Genomic DNA, 18974 nt, shown 5'->3' with positions numbered 1-18974 from the left:
CACCAAGGTACAAGTGAGAGAGAATTCAAGAATGAACTCATGCCTCTGAAAACATATTGCTTGGTATCACATTTTTATACATTTCAAAATGAGTAATACACCCTTTAAGGGGGCTGGCTTAGAGATAAAAACAATATGATGACTTATACAAAAATACTTATTAATACATAAATATGCTTCACATTGCTATATTCTTATCCTATATATCACCATAATGTGGGCCCCTTAACCTTTTGACTTTAAGGAGTAACCCTGTTTAGCCCTCTGTGTGTGCTGCATCTGTCAGATAACCGAACCTAAGGTCAGCAGAATTGTCTAAGGCAGGAAAAACCTCTTACGAATGCAATTTCAATTTCTTTCATGACTCGTAGGAATTATACAAGGGTGAGTTACATCTAGGAGCGATACACTGCAGGATATCAATCATTCACAGATCATACACAAATATACATACATTCAAACACTCAAAATGGCTACTGCGCCAAAATGGAGGTGATGATAGTCTGTCTTCATATAGCCTGAGCCACACACATTATCTCAATCTTCACAGTGGGACATTGGGACTTTGGAAAACTATGAAAAATCAAATAGAATACTGTACCTATTTATTTATTTATAAAATGTTTTACCAGGAAGTAATACATTGAGAGTTACATCTCGTTTTCACGTATGTCCTGGGGACAATGTTATGATAACAGATACATGGTTACAAATACTGAACAGAGCTACATAAAGTGAGCAAGGTTATACATTATATACAAGACATAGCATGCACAGTAAGAGATAATTAAGTAATAATCCCAGAAGAATAGGGCATTACTGGAAGAGTTGAAAGGCTGAGGCAAAGCCGAGGGACTTTAACCCAGCTAGGGCATTATTGGCCAGTATTATTGACCTGTTCTGAGGGGATTATTACTATTATAGGCTAAATGTAGGCTTTTTTCATAAATAGAGGTGAGGGTGGAAGGGGGAGGGAGAGAAGAGGTGAGGGAGGAGAAGAGAGAGAAGAGAGGCATGGGGTGAGAGAGAGAGGTGGGGGGAAGAGAGAGGTGGGGGGTAGAGAGAGGTGAGTGGGGTAGAGAGAGGTGAGGGGAGAAGAGAGAGTTGAGGGGGAGGGGAAGAGAGAGGTGGGGGGGAGATAGAGGGAAGGTGAGGGGGAAGAGAGGTAGGGGGAAGAGGGGTGGGGGGAAGAGATGTAAGGCAGAGAGAAGTGAAGGTAGAAGAGAGGTGAGTGGGGAATAAGAGAGAGGAGAAGGGGGAGAGAGGGGAGGGGGAAGAGAGAGAGGGGAGGGGGGAAGAGAGAGAGAGAGAGAGGGGGGAAGCTGAGGGGGGGAGAGTGGTGAGGGGCAGGAGAGAGAGGTTTGGAGGAGAGAGATAGGTGGGGGAAGAGAGAGGTGAGGGAGGGGGAGAGAGAGATGAGAGGGAAGAGAGGTGAGGGGGAAGAGAGAGAGAGGTGAGGGGGGATAGAGTTGAAGTGGGAGGAAGAGGTGAGAGGAGAGAGAGAGGTGAGGGGGGAGAGAGAGGTGAGGGTAGAGAGATGAGTGGGGAAAGGGGTGAGGGGGCATGCAGTAAGCTGTACTATGCGGTCATTAAAACTTTTAATTATTGAGCAACTCAATTTTACGATTTGGTTAAAGGGGGAGAGAATAAAAGATGATTAAAAGGCTAGACATAACATATATTTGTTTTATAATCGAGATGAAGCAAGAGAGGGGCTATAAGATACAGTAACTGGCTTCACTTTAGGGTGTTTCTCTGGGATGAACCTATTTTCCTAGATGACTTGCTATCTCCCAATGTTGACTGAGAGTTAGCTCTTACTTTCATTATTGCCTAATGTTGGGGGGTTGGGGGACATTCACAAATGAGTAAATGAGTCAAATAAATGTGCAAGCACTAGCAGTTAAGACTGTTCAAAAATAATGTTTAAGTGTTTAAATGAAAAAAAAGAAGAGTAATCAGGTGTTAGACAGAGCACATTGAAGTTCCATATACTGTACAGTAGATAAAAATGTCAGTTATATGATTATGGGGAAGATGCTACAGTATGAGTTTGAAAGGAGCATACTTGATACTCCAACACAATAAGTTCATGTAAAGTTCAATGTTTCCTTCAGCGACTCATATGGGGTTGGCTTCTCCAACAAATGGCTTTCCTTAGAGCCCCCTGAACCTCCTTATTCATAAAGCTGTAAATAACAGGGTTCAACATGGGGGTCATAATTCCATATAGCACAGGAACTACCCTGTCCTGGTCTAGCGAATAGGTTGAGGTGGGACGTATGTATGTGAAAACTATGGTCCCAAAAAAAAGGGTGACCACTATCAGGTGAGAGGCACAAGTGGAGAAGGTTTTGAGCCTCCCTGACACTGTCTTAATATTCAAGATTGCGTTAACAATGAAGATGTATGACAATAGAGTCAGCAAGAAAGACCCTACAATTACTGACCCTCCTGAGGTATACACCACCACTTCATTCACAGTGGTATCAGCACAGGAGAGAGCGAGGAGGGGCGGGATGTCGCAGAAGAAGTGGTTGATGGATTTAGACTTGCAGAATGGTAACCGGAATGTGAGCACAGTGTGAGCAAGAGAATTTAACAGGCCGATGATCCAGCAAATCGCTGCCAGAATCAGGCACACATTCTGGCTCATCATTTCCATATAGCGCAAGGGCATGCAAATAGCCACATAGCGATCGCCTGCCATGACGGCAAGAAGAACACACTCAATGCCCCCAAAAGATATGAATGAATACAACTGTGCCACACAGCCAGGGAAGGAGATCCGTTTTACCTCTGATAGAAAATCCAGCAACAGTTTTGGGACCGTGGAGGAGGTGAAGCATATGTCTACAATAGACAGGATACGGAGAAAGAAGTACATGGGAGAGTGAAGGGCGGAGGACTGGGTGATGGTAAAGACCATCAAAGAGTTGCCCAAAAGCGTCATGACATAAACCACCAAGAAGAACGCAAAGAGTATTAGCTGACTCTCGTGGTCATTTGTCAGTCCCAACAGTATGAATTCTGATCCCCATGTTGTTTCGTTGTTGTTTTTCATGAGTTTGTCTGATTCTTCCTACAGGGAAATAAGCCCTGTGTGTTAGTTGTAAGAGCTCAACAACAAGTTTTTAATCAGAAGATTGTATATGTTTAATTAGAGAGGTTGTAATAAATATAGTATTCTCCCAATATGTATTGCTTTTTGCATAGTGAAACAAATAAAATACATGTTCCTGTTTCGAGGAAAATGTGACAATCTAATATATAATAACCAAGGCACAGACTAAAGTCGCACTGAATTAGTAATGGTTATTAAACCAGGGTAACCCAAATTAGATGACACCTGTCATTAGAAACTTTTAGGGGCCAACTACAAATTGAGGATTATTGATCAAAATGATCCAGCACTTTCAGATGTAGCAAATGTCACTGCAACTGTGGGCTCGCTGCTGCAGGATGTGCACAACACATGAGTGCAGGGGTGGTACCCCACTCCCCCCTACTTTAGTGGGAGAAGCAGCCTTGTTTTGAATCAGCTGGGTGTGCCAAGGGAACGGGGCGACTATTTCACAGGCGGAAGCGCGCTAGCGGGTGCGATAACGTTGGCTACATCGTTACTTCTAATAAGGCAATTATGCCGCAGTTATTACTTTTATCCCTACGTACTGTAACCTGATTGTGCTACGCTGTAATAGTAATTAATGCAATCTCTTGCCACATTTCCTGGAAGTTTGCAAAGGCTAAAAAACACTAACCTTTCAAGTAAATGCAAGGTAAAAATACATGCAGGCAATATTAGAGACAAGCTCTGTATCTGTGCTCAGAGAAAATGCATGTATCACTTAGTCCAGTAATAAATCCAATAATTCATAACGCTTTCCTCATCAACACAGGCAAGAATCCAATAATGACTTGCTAGCAGATGTAGTCAAATAATACCCCTATAATGGGGAGGTATAGGGAAATACAACATAGGTTGGCCACACAGCTCAAAATAAATGAACAGTGGGACCCCAGCTAGTAATCCCAAGCATGATAACACTCCCCTGGAGCTAGACTAGATAACATCCATGGAAGAAAAATAATAAAGCGTACTCACACTTGGCAATGTTGCCAGAAGTCCTGTGTTTAGCGTGCAGCTGCAAGATATATACTGAAGGGTGTATCCATGGAGGGGACGTGCAGGCAGTGCAGTGTCTTTGACAAAGGGCTGGGAGCCCGAAACGTGTTAGAGTACCTCTTCAGCGTCATGTGAACCCTGTTTGTCTTGTTCCTCAATAAGACTTGATCCACAGGGGGGGGGAAGGGAGCGGTATTCTCAGGAACACACCAAGAAATAAAAAATATAAACACAGTGATAGTGCAATATGTTAAGACAAGCGGAGAATGGGTGAATCTTGGCTCTAATGCAATTCCTACTTACAGCATGTAAGATTTAAACAGGCAGTGGTCTGACTCTGTCAGGATGACGTCGGGGGATGACAACCGGTGGAGAGCGGGGATCTGCTCCTGAGGAAGCTGTTAGAGAACAGCGAAACGCGTTGAGCCAAGCCTTTAGTCCACCAGAGCCCTGCTGCAAGTGAAGACGTGTGAGGTGTCTGCTGCCTATACCAGCGATCGGCTGAGATTCATCTCCCCCGCTCTCCACCGGTTGTCATCCCCCGTGCCGCCGGAAGTGACGTCAGACGCCATACCGCGACGGGGAGGTGAAAGCGAAGGGAAGCTATCCAGCCAGCACACCATCGCCAAAAAGCCCTCTACTGTCTCACGAAACTGCTACGGGAATACCTTTCAAGTACTTATTGTAAGTACGTTTGTGCACCTTGCGTGATGAGATAAAAATCTGTACTTTATGGTCTATACTATAGTCCGTCTTTCTTTCATATTATCCTGCGTGAACCTGAGCTGTTACACCTTGAGATTATCCCGCATGAAGTTAACTACTATCAAGTTCCCCTCTCTGTGTATACCCCACACCGACATCATCCTGACAGAGTCAGACCACTGCCTGTTTAAATCTTACATGCTGTAAGTAGGAATTGCATTAGAGCCAAGATTCACCCATTCTCCGCTTGTCTTAACATATTGCACTATCACTGTGTTTATATTTTTTATTTCTTGGTGTGTTCCTGAGAATACCGCTCCCTTCCCCCCCCCCTGTGGATCAAGTCTTCTCATGTAAGGAATCTGTACATATTCCTTGGAAGGTGGAGAAGCGTGTTCTTCTGGGATACACATCCCTTTTAAGTATTGCATTTGTTTATTGCACTTAATTATATTAAGGTGTTTATTAGCGCCGGTACAAGTCATTTGGTTGCACTTTTGTTCCTCAATAAAGAAGCTTCTTTTTATTGCACCTGGTCCAGCCACCGTCGCATCTTTGTTCTATATGCACCTCTAAGCAGTGCACTGCCTGCACGTCCCCTCTCGGGATACACCCTTCAGTAAAAATACATACACATGGTATGAGATAATTAAAGACTATATACATGGCTACCCCTGTCACTTCATGATAAAGGGGCCTGAAATTGAATGGTCTGGGGGAGATTAAATGAGAGCAATGTTACTGAACTTGCATTGTTTTATGCTTGTATCTTTAACATGAGCTTGCTGAGTTGAAATCCTCTCAAACTGCACTGCTACTCTTCACATTATATATAATAGTAATACATTATATATAATAGTAATACATTATATATAATAGTAAAACACACACCCCTACACATACGCAAAACTGTTACATGACTTAAACACGACTTATACAGTATTTAATGTCATATAAAGACATACAAAGCACAACTGACATTACAGTAATACCTAATAAATAATCCACAAACTTTAACAACATGAGCCATATTATTCAGAAGGAAAGGGCACATAACATAGCTCATGTAAATACCACTGTATCATACACAGATAAATATTACAGCATAGGAGCATCAGAATACCTTACCTGCTGACAGGTGTGCCTTGGTTCTCCATGACAGTAATAAAGCTGCACGATTGCTGATCGTGTTTTATAGGTATCTGAATCTCCCAGGAGAACTGATGCTGCTGTGAGCTACCAGTCCTGGCTTCCTAAACTAAAATTATCTTTATCTGTTCAGGGCGTCTCTGCAGTCACAAGCTCTTAATTTTCCGAGAGCCTTTTTATTATACGAGTTGTGTGAGGTTACACATGTACAGGGCCGTTGTATCCATGAGGCACAATAGGCACATTGCATAGGGCCTACGAGTCTTTCAAGGGCCTACAAAAAAGTTTGAGACCTGAAAATAAAAATGTATTGACCCAAAAATAAAGATAAAAGGTATCTTAAAATGTAATTATAAAACTTTATAGAGAGCAAAAAGTTTGCTTAAAATACAAAAATATGATGTAAATAATGCTAAAATGAAACTCTAAGTGGTAGGTATATTACTTTTATGCGTATGGCAGTTGTGAGTGAATATTCGAATTTTACATTAGTTACAATTGAACAATACTTTTGTACAGGGCTTGACAAATTCCCAAAAAGCTACTCGCCCAACCAAAAAAGATACTCGCCCAACCAAAAAAGATAGTCGCCACCTAGCCCCATCACTAATCCCGCCCCTATCTCCGCCCCCACTTAAAAAAAAACATTGAATAAATTCTTAATAAGAACTAATAACATTAGTTTTTGAGATAACATAGTTTATTTATTGTATTACATTTATACTTTACTATAATTAATCCTTGTCTCATAGTTACATAGTAGAGGAGGTTGGAAAAAGACATGCGCACATCAAGTTTAACTTATTCCAAATTTAGACGACAGATACTTTATCCTATATCCGTACTTACAGTATATTGACCCAGAGGAAGTCAAATAAAAAACTCCAGTGACATATCATCTAATGATATCTCATAAAGGGAAAAATAAATTCCTTCCTGACTCCAAGAAGCATCTCGCCGCCGGCTACTCGCCATGTTTGCAAATGTTGCTATCACTGGTATTCAGGGCTTTCTCCATACCGTGATAGCAACGCTGTCAAAAATGGCGAATGAAAAATAGTGGCGATTTTTTCTATCGGACTTTACTGCATGAGGCCCTATGTATATATACCCTCACACCCCATATACTCCCCTTTTTATGACCAATAAAGTTTTTTTTATTTTCTATATGGATTTAAGTGCAATTCAATATGAATGGCCTATGAAGGGATATTGAGACCCTGTGATACTACATTTCCCACCCAACTGTTGTCTTCCATGAGTGCAAGTCCAGGGTAGGAAGGGAGCGATGGTTTCAGGAACACCCCAGAAGAAAAGATACAAAATAATGGTGCAGTAAAATCACACAAAATTGGTGTAGATGGATCTTGGCTCTATATAAATGCCTACTTACAGCAGGTAAGTGTTAAACCAGCACAAATCAGGACAACAGGTAAGTGTTAATCAGGACAGCAGGTGAGTGTTTGACCAGCAGTATCAAAGACTTGAACAGATGATGATGCAGGAGAAATCCCACTCGAGTAGGTGCTCATGGAAGACAAGGAGAGACCATGGTGTAGATCGAAAGTATACAATTTATAGATTAAAAGCATATAGGAAATGTACTCACAATAAGTACATAGGACATGTACACATAAGATTTTACTTGAGGCAGTAGAGTGCCGGAACAGATGAAACGCTTGCTGCTTCACTTCCCAGTGACTCCCGTCGGATCGCGGTGAATGGCGTCTGACGTCACGTCCAGTGAGGGATTGACAACTTCCGATAGGTAACCAGGGAAGCGGGCAGCAGGGCAACACAGCAGACTCGGGCCTTCAGTTCAGGAACAGCTGTACAGGCTTTGGAAGGCTCTACGCGTTTTGTTGTGCTCACGACAGCTTCCTCGGGAGTCACTGGGAAGTGAAGCAGCAAGCGTTTCATCTGTTCCGGCACTCTACTGCCTCAAGTAAAATCTTATGTGTACATGTCCTATGTACTTATTATGAGTACATTTCCTATATGCTTTTAACCTATAAATTTTATACTTTCGATCTACACCATGGTCTCTCCTTGTCTTCCATGAACACCTACTCGAGTGGGATTTCTCCTGCATCATCATCTGTTCAAGTCCTTGTTACTGCTGGTCAAACACTCACCTGCTGTCCTGATTAACACTCACCTGCTGTCCTGATTAACACTCACCTGCTGTCCTGATTAACATTTACCTGCTGTCCTGATTTATGCTGGTTTAACACTTACCTGCTGTAAGTAGGCATTTATATAGAGCCAAGATCCATCTACACCAATTTTGTGTGATTTTACTGCACCATTATTTTGTATCTTTTCTTCTGGGGTGTTCCTGAAACCATCGCTCCCTTCCTACCCTGGACTTACATTATCTTGAAGGGAATCTGTACATATTCCCTGGAAGGTTGAGAATCTTTTTTCGTTTCACCTTACAATTCACCATATATTTTTATTCACATGTGTCACTACCATTGCTGTTTAGTGCCGTTCGAAGTCACTTTGGTTCACGATTCTGTCTTCCATGAGTGCAACATACAGTATAAGGGATTTTTTTGGGGCTGATTTTTCTCAATCAACCATTTTTTGTACCGTTCCTCAATTAACCCATGTTTAAAAACTACCACCAGTGATTCTTCCGACCAACTTACTTCAGCCATAAAGTTGTTTAAAGTGGGTAAAAAAAGTTAGCAAATCCTGATTCCCTTGACGTAAAGTTAACTTTCTATGCCCTTGGATTGAGTAGCATATCGTCTTTCAATTTTGTCTAAATTCTTGAGCTGAGCACAGTCTTTAATCGTTGGGTTATCTCCATCCCGCAACGGAATCACCCGAATCAATGCATTGCCTCCCAGATTAGAAATGACTAAAGTCACCTTAGCCTGATCTGTCGAGAAATTTGTTCGCTTCATCAAAGATTGCAATCAATTTGCATGTGGAAGGCAGCGTATAGTTTGTCGGTCTCCATAAAATCGTTCTAGGAGAGGTACGCTATGCCCTACATTCTGTGCGAGAACCAAGTGATGCCCAGCAGAATTATCCCTGAGTAGTGGGGGAGAATATACAAGGCCTCCAGGAGAGGGTTGCATCATGGGTTGGGCCAATAAAGAATCGAAATTGGCTTGTAGGAATTTGACTCGTTAGGAGCGTAGTATTGTCCTGATGAATTGTAGCATTCTCCTGGCGAATGGCTACAACCTCGGCTTTTAACTCAGATAAAGCTTGAGCAATTTGTCCAAAAATTTTCTCTGGATCCATTTGCTCGGGTGTGAATCAAGGCTGCTGCAAACTGTGACAACACGGACAGCAAGGCACACAGGAGCTGATAGAAAACCACCACAGCAAACCGGGCAAACCCCACCTCCGCTGATAACACACAAGGGGGTAATGAGCTGCACTTAAGGGCCATAATGGAATCATTTGCAGAGAGAACTGTACCAGGAAATAGGGGTCTGGGAGAGAGGTGAGGTCCGGAAGAGGAAAGGGGTCCAGCAATGAAGAAGCTTTGTCCCATGAGGCAGGCACAGTTCCAGGCAGACAGCAGGGAAATGGGCACAGGTTATACAGGGAGATCCAGTAGAGAGAGAAGGGTCCAAATAGTAGGGGGTAAGTCCAGCAGTGAACAAGAGAGCCAGGCAAGCGGGCAACAACATAACAGGGAATAACCTGTTGTGGCAGCAAGGTGGACAAGCAGTAAAGGGTTTAAATAGAAATAAGCAAACAGGAAGTGATTCTGCTATGCAGCCAGTGGCAAGACCTGGGAAACCGAAGTGGGTCAAAAACTTTACAATAGAGGGAAAGAGTCAGCCGAGGAAACCTGGCGAAGACTGGAATGGACACACAGTTGGGACATGACATTCTGCAGCCACTTTGCCTCCTTCCTCAGGCCAAACCTGCGGAACATTGGTGTGGACTCGGGTAGCTTGCCAGTGACCTACATGGCGACAGAGGGAGACTACCCATGCAGTCTAAACCCTCAAGTTAGGCCCTGCTGGAAGTACGGTTGCGCTTATAGTGCCGGCGACAGCGACGCAACATTGCGTCAAAACAAATGCATTGCCGCCATAGTAAGCGCGATGCGATGGTGCAACGGAGCGACGGCTTTGTCGTGATCGCTGGAAGACATCTCAATTTGATTTTTCCAGCAACCGTTGCCTGACGTCGCCGTCACTATAAGCGTAGCCTAAGGCCCAACTTCCGGTATCAGCCACCTGGGTTAGACTTCCTCCATTATTGGCTAAGAACTGGCAAGTTAGCACCCAGGTAAGGCCTGGAGGGGTGTAAGAGAGAGAGTAAAAGATGAGGGAGGACAAAGACTAAAATAGAATGGGGCAGAGAGTAAAAGAGGAGGGGGAAGTGAAAGAGGAGGGGAGGAAGTGCAAAAAAGAGGAGGAGAGAGAGAGATTAAAAGAGGAGGAAGGGGGATAGTACAAGGAGGAGGAGGAGGGAGGAAGTAAAAAAGGTGGGCTGAAAGTGAAGGAAATGAGTGAGGAGGGTGGAGAAGAGTAAGAAGGACGAAGAAGAGTAAGGAGGGGTGGTGACAAGGGAGAGGAGGGGAGAGGGGGGTTAGGAGGAGAGGAGGTGTAGAAGGGCAGAAGAACAAGAGAAAGAAGGGGAGAGAAGAAAGAGCGAAGGGGGTCATGTACTGTAGGGGAGGATCAGGTGAGAAGAAAAGTATGTAGGAGAGAAGCTGCAAATGAGGCTATCATGTTAGGGAGAAGGAGGTGAGCATGTGGGGGAGAAGCTGGTTAGGAGGGGAACATGTGCGGAGAAGCAGGGTGAGCAGGGGATTATGTGGGGGAGAAGCTGGAGAGGAAGGGAGCATGTGGGTAGAAGCCGGAGAGGAAGGGAGCATGTGGAGAAGCTGGAGAGGAGGGGAACATGTGTGGGAGAAGCTGGAGAGGAAGGGAGCATGTGGAGAAGCTGGAGAGGAGGGAGCATGTGGGGAGAAGCTGGAGAGGAAGGGAGCATGTGGGGGAGAAGCTGGAAAGGAAGGGGAGCATATGGGGGAAAAGCTCGAGAGGAGGGGGCATGTGGGGGAGAAGCACGGTGAGGAGGGGAGCATGCAGGGGAGAATTTAAAGAAATAGAAGGAATAAAAAAAAAAAGAATTGTGTAGAGGGGAAAGAGAGAGTTCCTGCACTGTGTATTAGAACTCTAGCACTGAAGTCATATTTTAGGAACATTCCATTTCAAATTCTCTTTTTTTCTATAATTTTCCATTTTTGTTACTATCTATTCAAAACCACATGAGCATAAGAAATAATAACTTTATTGATGTTATACATGAGCTATGTTACTGTTTGTGTATTATTGTCTCCAAAGAAGAAAGTCACAGACAGCATTGAAAGGTTTCTTCATTGATAGAATTCACATTAAAAAAAGCAATAAGGTAATCAGCTTCTTTGCTTTGGTCCACCAGTTGTTCAAAAACAGAGATTCAAACTCTTACTTCTGGTTACATACAGTACAACATTTCAGAAGATGATAACCAATCCACCTACAGATGTAGCCAGCCTTACTGTGTCCGGCGCCGGGGCAAGCTGTGTAACCGTGAGTGTGGCTGACCCGGCCCCGAGGTTTATCGCTGTGGGGGCTCTGATCTGGAAGCATGGACCCCCCGCTGCGATGACGTGGCAGGCATTGTTTCTGGAGCTGCAGCTTTTTGCTTTGTCAGCCATGACTCTGGAGACAGTGAGTGGTGCTACATCTATACATCAAACCACTGGTTGTTAGAAGCCAGTGACCACATGGTTTTATTTATGGCAATTCTGTCTTAAGGTATTCAGACCTCTGTTTATACCCCTATGTAATGCTAGAAAGAGCCATTATCTTGAAGAGCAACTCTATCATGTAAACATTGATACTTATTACTGTTGTCAGTGGTTAGATAAGAAATCAGTTATACCCATCATAAATATTCATTTTTCACACACTACCGCCTCCATGTGTCACACACTTCCCTCATTTCTCCCCATCCATGTGTCACACACTACCCCCTCCAACAATGTGTCACACATTTTTTTCACCCATCTATCACACACTTTCCCCCTATTACCCTCCTCATTCTGTCATACATAGTACCCCATCCCACTGCAATATCACACACTTCCCCCTTCCATGTGTTACACACTTCCCTTATCCTCCATGTATCACACACTTTGCCACCGCCTCCACCTGTTACACACTTTAACCCTTGCCCTCATGTGTCACACTTCCACCCCTCCTCACCCATGAGTCACACACTTCTGTCCCTCCCTTATCCATGTCACACAGTTCCCCCTACACATATCACGTTTTCCCCTCCATGTATCACACACTTCCCCCTCCATCTGAATGTGTCACACACTTTCCTCCTTCCATGTGTCACACCATTTTGCATGCACTCCCCTTTCATGTGTCATACACATGGTTAGAAACTGGGTAGGGCTGCCAGGTGTCCCTTTTATATGGGATTATCCATTTCAGCCCCCTGTCCCATTGTCCCTAAAACTTATGTCGGGACACTTAAATGTTCTGTATTCTCAGAAGGAGGAGGAGGAGGATGGTGGCTGCAGCCTTTAGCAGAGTGTTGCAGGGAACAATGGCAGTGGCTTCAGCAGCAGAGGAGGGCAGAGTCAGAGCCCGCCCAGCTGTCCGACCTGGAAGTCAATTACAACTTCTGGTGTCTGCCGCCAAGACTGATTTCAACTTGTCCTATTACTCTGCTGCTTGCTCTCTGCTCTGGCCTTTGGCTTGATTGACTACTCTTCTGTTTACCACCTGCTCTGACCTTTGATTGTCTGACTACCCTATCTACCTGCTCCTTCCTGAACTCTCTGCCTATATCACACCACCGGATGAAGAGGACTAAGAGATGGATGAGATGGATGGCGGGGCTGAGAAATGGATGGGGGGGTGGGATATGGAGGGGAGAGCTATGATGGATGGATGGATGGATGGATGGAGGGGGAAAATAGATGGAGGGAGGAGGGGACTAAGAGAGGGAGGAAGAGGGCTTAGAGATGGAGAGGGGCTGATCGGAGGAGGGGCACTGAGAGATGGAGGGAGGCTGAGAGATGAAGGGACGAGGGGGATGGAGGAAAGCAGGGGAGTGTGTGGGGGGGAGAGAGGGGATTATGCGTCCCTCTTCCTTATATTACAGTAGCGCAGGGGAGCTCGAAAGGTGGAGAGAGAGAATGTTGCTGTTCAGTGTTGTGTCGCGCATGACTAGCAAAGAGAAGCCGTCGCGCCTCTAAGAGCCGTTACCGCCCCGTATTATAAAATCTTAAATGTGGCTACCCTAAAGCTGAGTAGTGCACCGTTAAGACGTGTGAATAGGTTGAGATTTGCTTCTCCGCAGGTTCAAACAAACTTTGAAAAGTTAAATTAATCGAAAACATAATGCTAATTGACTTTTTAACATTAAACGAACTTGGTGCGACTTTTGGATCAAAACGAACTAAAGAGGGGGACATTCGCCAAGTTCTCGTAGGCCTGTGAAAAATGTGCTCACCTCTAATCAGCTGCCATTCAAGGTAATAAAAGCACATTTATTATAAACCACAAGTTACTTGTTTCTCACTATATCGAATATGAGAAAAATAGAAAGAGAGTGATACTATTTGACATATCATTTTACAAGTCAATTGCAGTTAATTGTAGTCAATTGAACAAGTCACACGTGTACAGGTACATACAAATAAAGGGATAATGAGCCCATGTGGTTCATGTTGACACAGCTCATTGTAAGTTGCTTCATTATATGGTGCAACTCGGTGGAGTCTATTGCTTCATCCTAGAACACTTTTAAAGCCTCACTATATTCAGTCCCTACTGTATCAAACTTCACAAGAGGCCAACTCTAACTCCAAGATGTTGCCTTGAGTTCTGTAATGAAGACATTGTCTTGAGCTGGACAATTATATAATTTGGTAATGCTTGCAGTGTGCATACTTAAAGTTAAGGCTAGCGTTCAGTAATGTCTAAAAAATGAATTTACGTTCAATGTTTGCATCAGAAGAAGGTATAAGAGCCTTTTTTTTGTATCCTGGTGGAATTCATTATTTAATGGCTTGGGATGGTGACGGCAATGTGTCCCTTAGATGAAAGTTTGTTTACTAACGACATTATCTGACCTTAACAAATTACTTACAATTCTACTCTCAGAGTTAATTCCTCCCACCATCCAAAATTCCTGAAGGGTTTGCATCTCAGGAGTCTGTGAAGCTTTCTATATATACAGTACCCTGAACACTAGACCATTGCGTATATGCATCTTGAGCTTGGAATCACACAAGGTAGGATGAACGGAGACTCACTTAGGCAAACAGGCTCTATCTTATCATTGCTGATCATCATCATTACACTTCATTGTAAAATCCTCTATTAGTTTTTTTCTGTTTCAGAGAAAATTTTATGTAAAAATGTTTTTCTGCTGATCTATAAAAGTTGCCTGTGCTGTGAATTTGATAAGAATTCTGTGTTACTTTGCTCGGTTCGGGCACATGATCTCAAGCAATAAAGAAAATATAATTCCAGGATGTGTGACATTAGGCTGTTTTGAGGATTTCTGGGAAGGCTGCTCAAATGTATTAAATTATAAACCATTGTTAGAAATACTAGTGAAAATTATTACATAACTGCATGGTTTTATTTTATAGCAACTGCAGGATTTTCCATTTAGATTAAATGGGATCAGGTGAGATCTTCAGACTTATTTTGCCATTCTTAATTTCTTCACGGAAAGAATATGAAGGATAAGAAGCAATATCAGAATATGCAGCAAGATCAGCATCCAGTCTTGTCACTGGTAGAGAAGAAACCATGGTTGCTGCTGAACATAATAGATGTAATAGACTTTAATAGAGTGAGTGTCCTATTCTAACTTTGAATAACTTATTTTTGGTCTAACCCCCCGATGTCACTTACTTGGGTCACTGAACCTTACAAGTGGGCAAACGGAGGTGGCAATCCATTTGCAGCATCTCTGTTTTCAGTTTGCATTGATTGGCCAAGCAGTTACTCAATGTGCATCACAATTTTGATTAATACACTAATTTGTTAAATTCTTTAAAATTGCTAGACTTAATGCTGGGAAGATAAAGAAGTCACACAGCGTTTCACTCAGTCTCTGGTGGCATTTCACTGGGAGCTTACTCATTTGGCGACATCAGTATCCATTTAGTGGCTTGTTAAAATGTTTTGCAGGGAATCAAATTATAGAGAATTTTTTTTTAATGTTTGCAATTGCTTTGTGCACAGTTTGCACCTCTCTAGTTCATAACATGGGGAAAGCTTATTTACATTAACTACGGCTTTGTTTTTCCTTTGCTGAGAAAGAGGTGATAGAAATCATTGAGCAATGATCTACAATTTACAGAGATGTTGATTAATGTAAATGTTAAACACCAGATCTCGTCTTCATAACAACAAATATAGATGAAACCAATGCTGCCTTGGAAGATGCTGTGCAACTACACGTATGTATATATCATATCTTGCTCCATTACAGTATATGGTATATAGTATCACAAGCAAGGATTGTGTGCTTGTCATGTGCTGACAACGTCATTATATTCTTTAAATGAACATATCCTACCAACGCCCAGTAATCTGTTTCCCATGTTAGAGATACAACTGATAAATAATCATTTACGTCTGTAAATGATCTGTTTGTCTCTTGCTCCCTTGTACTGTGCATCTACTTAGCATTCCCAAAGGTTTGTGAACATCACTAAGTTTACCTGCCTCATCTGCCATATAACTTCACCACAGGTAAACCCATATTTATGTGTAATCAGAGAAATATGGGCATCAAATATTACAAATAGGTTATAGTACATAATGTAGACATATACTAGTCATTCTTAGAGATCAGTTAAAACAGATAGTTGGGGGGGAAATGTATGCATAAAATGAATATTCACCTACAAGTTTTAGTATCAGAATATGATACAGTAATATCAAGACATTCTACATACAATAAAACATTGTGAAACTTGCCTTAGTTGAATCTATGTTAGTACTAATCCTTGTAAAATATCTAACTTAATAATTCTCCATTCCAACATTTACCTTCTTGTTGTTTCTTCTAAAACACAGTTGAGGACACATCAGCATGAAGACCAATGTCTCCTTTGTGTCTGAATTCGTTATCTTGGGGTTGTCCACTCATCCAGAATTGGAGACTCTGCTATTTATCATATTCCTAATCATTTACTTAGTCGCCTTAATAGGTAATCTAATCATCCTTCTCCTTACCAGTATTGACCCAGGTCTCAACTTCCCTATGTATTATTTCCTGGGGCTCCTGTCATTCCTTGACATCTGTTGCACATCAGCTACTATACCCAAGATGCTAACCAGCTATGTGTCTCGGTCCAAGACCATTTCATATTATGAATGTGCTGCCCAGATGTTTTTCTTCACATGGCTGGTGGGCGTTGAGCTTCTACTACTTACAGTCATGGCATATGACCGGTACATCGCAATTGGCAAACCATTGCGCTATGTTACCATTATGAATCGGCGGCTCTGCATCAATGTGACAGTTGTCCTCTTGATCATTGGCTTCCTCAACTCCATGACACACACATATTTTACCTTCCGACTTCCCTATTGTGATGACAATAAGATCAACCACTTCTTCTGCGAGATAATGCCCCTGCTGATGTTGGCTTGTGGAGACACCTACTTAAACGAGATAATGTTCTTCACTGCCGATGTCATCCTTGGTATGGCCTGTTGCCTTCTCACTTGCATTTCCTACGTCTTTATTATCTCCACCATAATGAAGATACGTTCTGCTGAAGGCAAGCGCAAAGCCTTCTCCACCTGTGCCTCACACATCACCATTGTTTTCATGTATTATGGTGCAGTCATTTTCACCTACATTCGCCCTAGGTCCAGTCTCTCATTGGAGAAGGACAAAATAGTGTCTGCTCTCTATGCTGTGTTCACACCCACTTTAAACCCCATAATATACAGTCTAAGGAATAAGGAGGTGAAAGAGGCATTCAAGAGGGTTACCAAAAGGCTGGTATCTCACAGTGTCCAGCAGGCCCCTGCCATGTAAAACATGTACAAGAGACCTATGGTATTCACTGTTTTTTATGCCATATTGAGGCATGTTTGAGAAAGTCCAAGGGATGAGGCAAATCCAAGTCAATGCAAGTAAGCCAAACCTAACAGTGCTTTAATCAACATGGGAATATAAACCAGTTTATTTTTTTAAATGTATAACAAAAGATAATGGACAAAATGTGGGTAACCCACCAGGAGGAAATGTTGGCATAATTACATCATATTTGTTGGACTCACACTCCTTATATGTGATACAGCTTTGATGCACCAATTAATATAAAAAGGCCCCCATTTGATACAACTGCAGTCATATGTCAGTGATAAACAACTTAGGGTCCCATTCAGTAAAGTCTTGTAAGCCAACGTTCAAGTTTTTCCTTGAAAAATGTTTACACTTTTCACTTAATAAAAATGAGTTATGCAGAATTTTTGGCCAAACACAAGCACTTAGCACATACAAACAAATATTTAAAGGAGTGATAACAACTAGTGATAAAAGAAAAGCAATAAAACCAGATATAGCGTTGTGATAAAACAAGGAGTTCAAACAAGTGATAAAATCTTGGATAAAACCAGTGATATTTTCTCAATTGTGGAGGTAAGATCTCATGTCGGACATAAAATCTCATGCGCACTCACATTCACTCTCTCTCATTAATTCAACTGGTCTCATTCACTCACCATTGTTTCTCGCTCACACATGTTCTTTCTCTTTTTCGGACATGCAATATACATGCAAAAACGTCTAAATTTGGGGGGGATTTTTCAGGTTCCTACATAGACATGTAACTGTCCTTACCCAGCTCTAACAGAGGTTACATCAGATGGACTATATACAGTACATTGACAGTGCTCAGTCTCTTGGCCTTTGCAATGGGTAAGGGCAGGTTGGGCATGGATAATTGAATATAACAAGGATGAACGGCAGGAAATTATATAAACAAAGAGGTGCTTTATTAGACATCCATCAATAATGCTTCACAGACATTGACATGCTGGTTACTTGACAGAAACTCGTGGCAAACAATATCATTCTTGACTTCATCTCTTGGTATCTCTCACTCCTACGCTGGAGATGTACTTCAATTGTTATCCATAGTAAGGGAAACATTGGCAGCCTCTTGCATGGGATTAATAATGCTCCAGCACCTGTCGAATGGGCCGTTATAGCATACATTCTAGGCTTCTGATTTAGCAAATGCTGCTATGTACTGCAAACCTCCTCCATAACTATTTGATCAGGAAATGCACAAAAAAACCTTCCGGTTGGGTCAGTCTAAACATACTCCTGAGTTACTATGCCGAGAACTCCTTACCAAAATCATACTTCCTCCTTTTCAATGGTGAGAACAATTGAGAGCCTTTATTACTGGCACTTACTTAATGGGAATGTTACTAACTGAAAAGAACAAACGCTGGTCTTAATACACTTGCTATACACATGAATTTAATTACTGGACTCACAGTAAGGACCCCAGTCAGAACTCTTAGGAACCGGCTTCTAGAATAGAGTCTGGAGCTATATTTACCCTTTATACTACTTATACTTAAATCACAGGTCACAAGACATACAAGGGAGTGGCAATCCTTTCAGCATACTCATCCTATATCACATGATGTGGAGTAACCTGAGTGAGCCCATGTAGTTTAACCATTAAAGCTGTTAGCCCCTAAATGGAAATAGTAGTTCCCAAAGGGGCGGCTGCAGACACTTTAAAAAACATTTTGCCTTATTCACAACAATTTGTGTAGCTGTAGATAAAAGTAGTGATACTTGAACAGTTTACATATTGAAAAACTCTTTGTAACTTATTGAATACCGGAAGAATATTTAATTTTGCTTCCACTGTTTGTTTGCATGGTCATTTGCATTTTGAACGAAGAGGCATTCACCATTTTGTTTTCACGGATGCTTCACCTGCATCTTC

General features: G+C 42.3%; 2 protein-coding genes across 2 annotated transcripts; one reads left to right on the top strand and one right to left on the bottom strand.

The window, feature by feature from the left end:
* Positions 1–1717: 1717 nt before the first annotated feature.
* LOC142464512 (olfactory receptor 5V1-like) lies at positions 1718–5982 on the bottom strand. The gene is made up of 3 exons (XM_075567893.1): positions 5960–5982; positions 3762–3947; positions 1718–3082 (listed from the first exon to the last, which is right to left on the bottom strand). Exon 3 carries the CDS (start codon positions 3062–3064, stop codon positions 2114–2116), a length of 951 nt encoding a protein of 316 aa, XP_075424008.1. The 5' UTR covers positions 3065–3082; positions 3762–3947; positions 5960–5982; the 3' UTR covers positions 1718–2113.
* A 10099-nt stretch (positions 5983–16081) lies between these two features.
* LOC142464557 (olfactory receptor 13G1-like) lies at positions 16082–17038 on the top strand. The gene has a single exon (XM_075567925.1). The coding sequence runs from the start codon at positions 16082–16084 to the stop codon at positions 17036–17038; it is 957 nt and encodes a 318-aa protein (XP_075424040.1).
* Positions 17039–18974: the final 1936 nt, after the last annotated feature.

This window comes from Ascaphus truei, chromosome 13 (assembly GCF_040206685.1).
Source record: "Ascaphus truei isolate aAscTru1 chromosome 13, aAscTru1.hap1, whole genome shotgun sequence".
Lineage (NCBI taxonomy): Eukaryota > Metazoa > Chordata > Amphibia > Anura > Ascaphidae > Ascaphus > Ascaphus truei.
The sequence above is the reverse complement of the archived record's forward strand: the minus strand, read 5'-3'. Positions and strand labels throughout refer to the sequence as shown.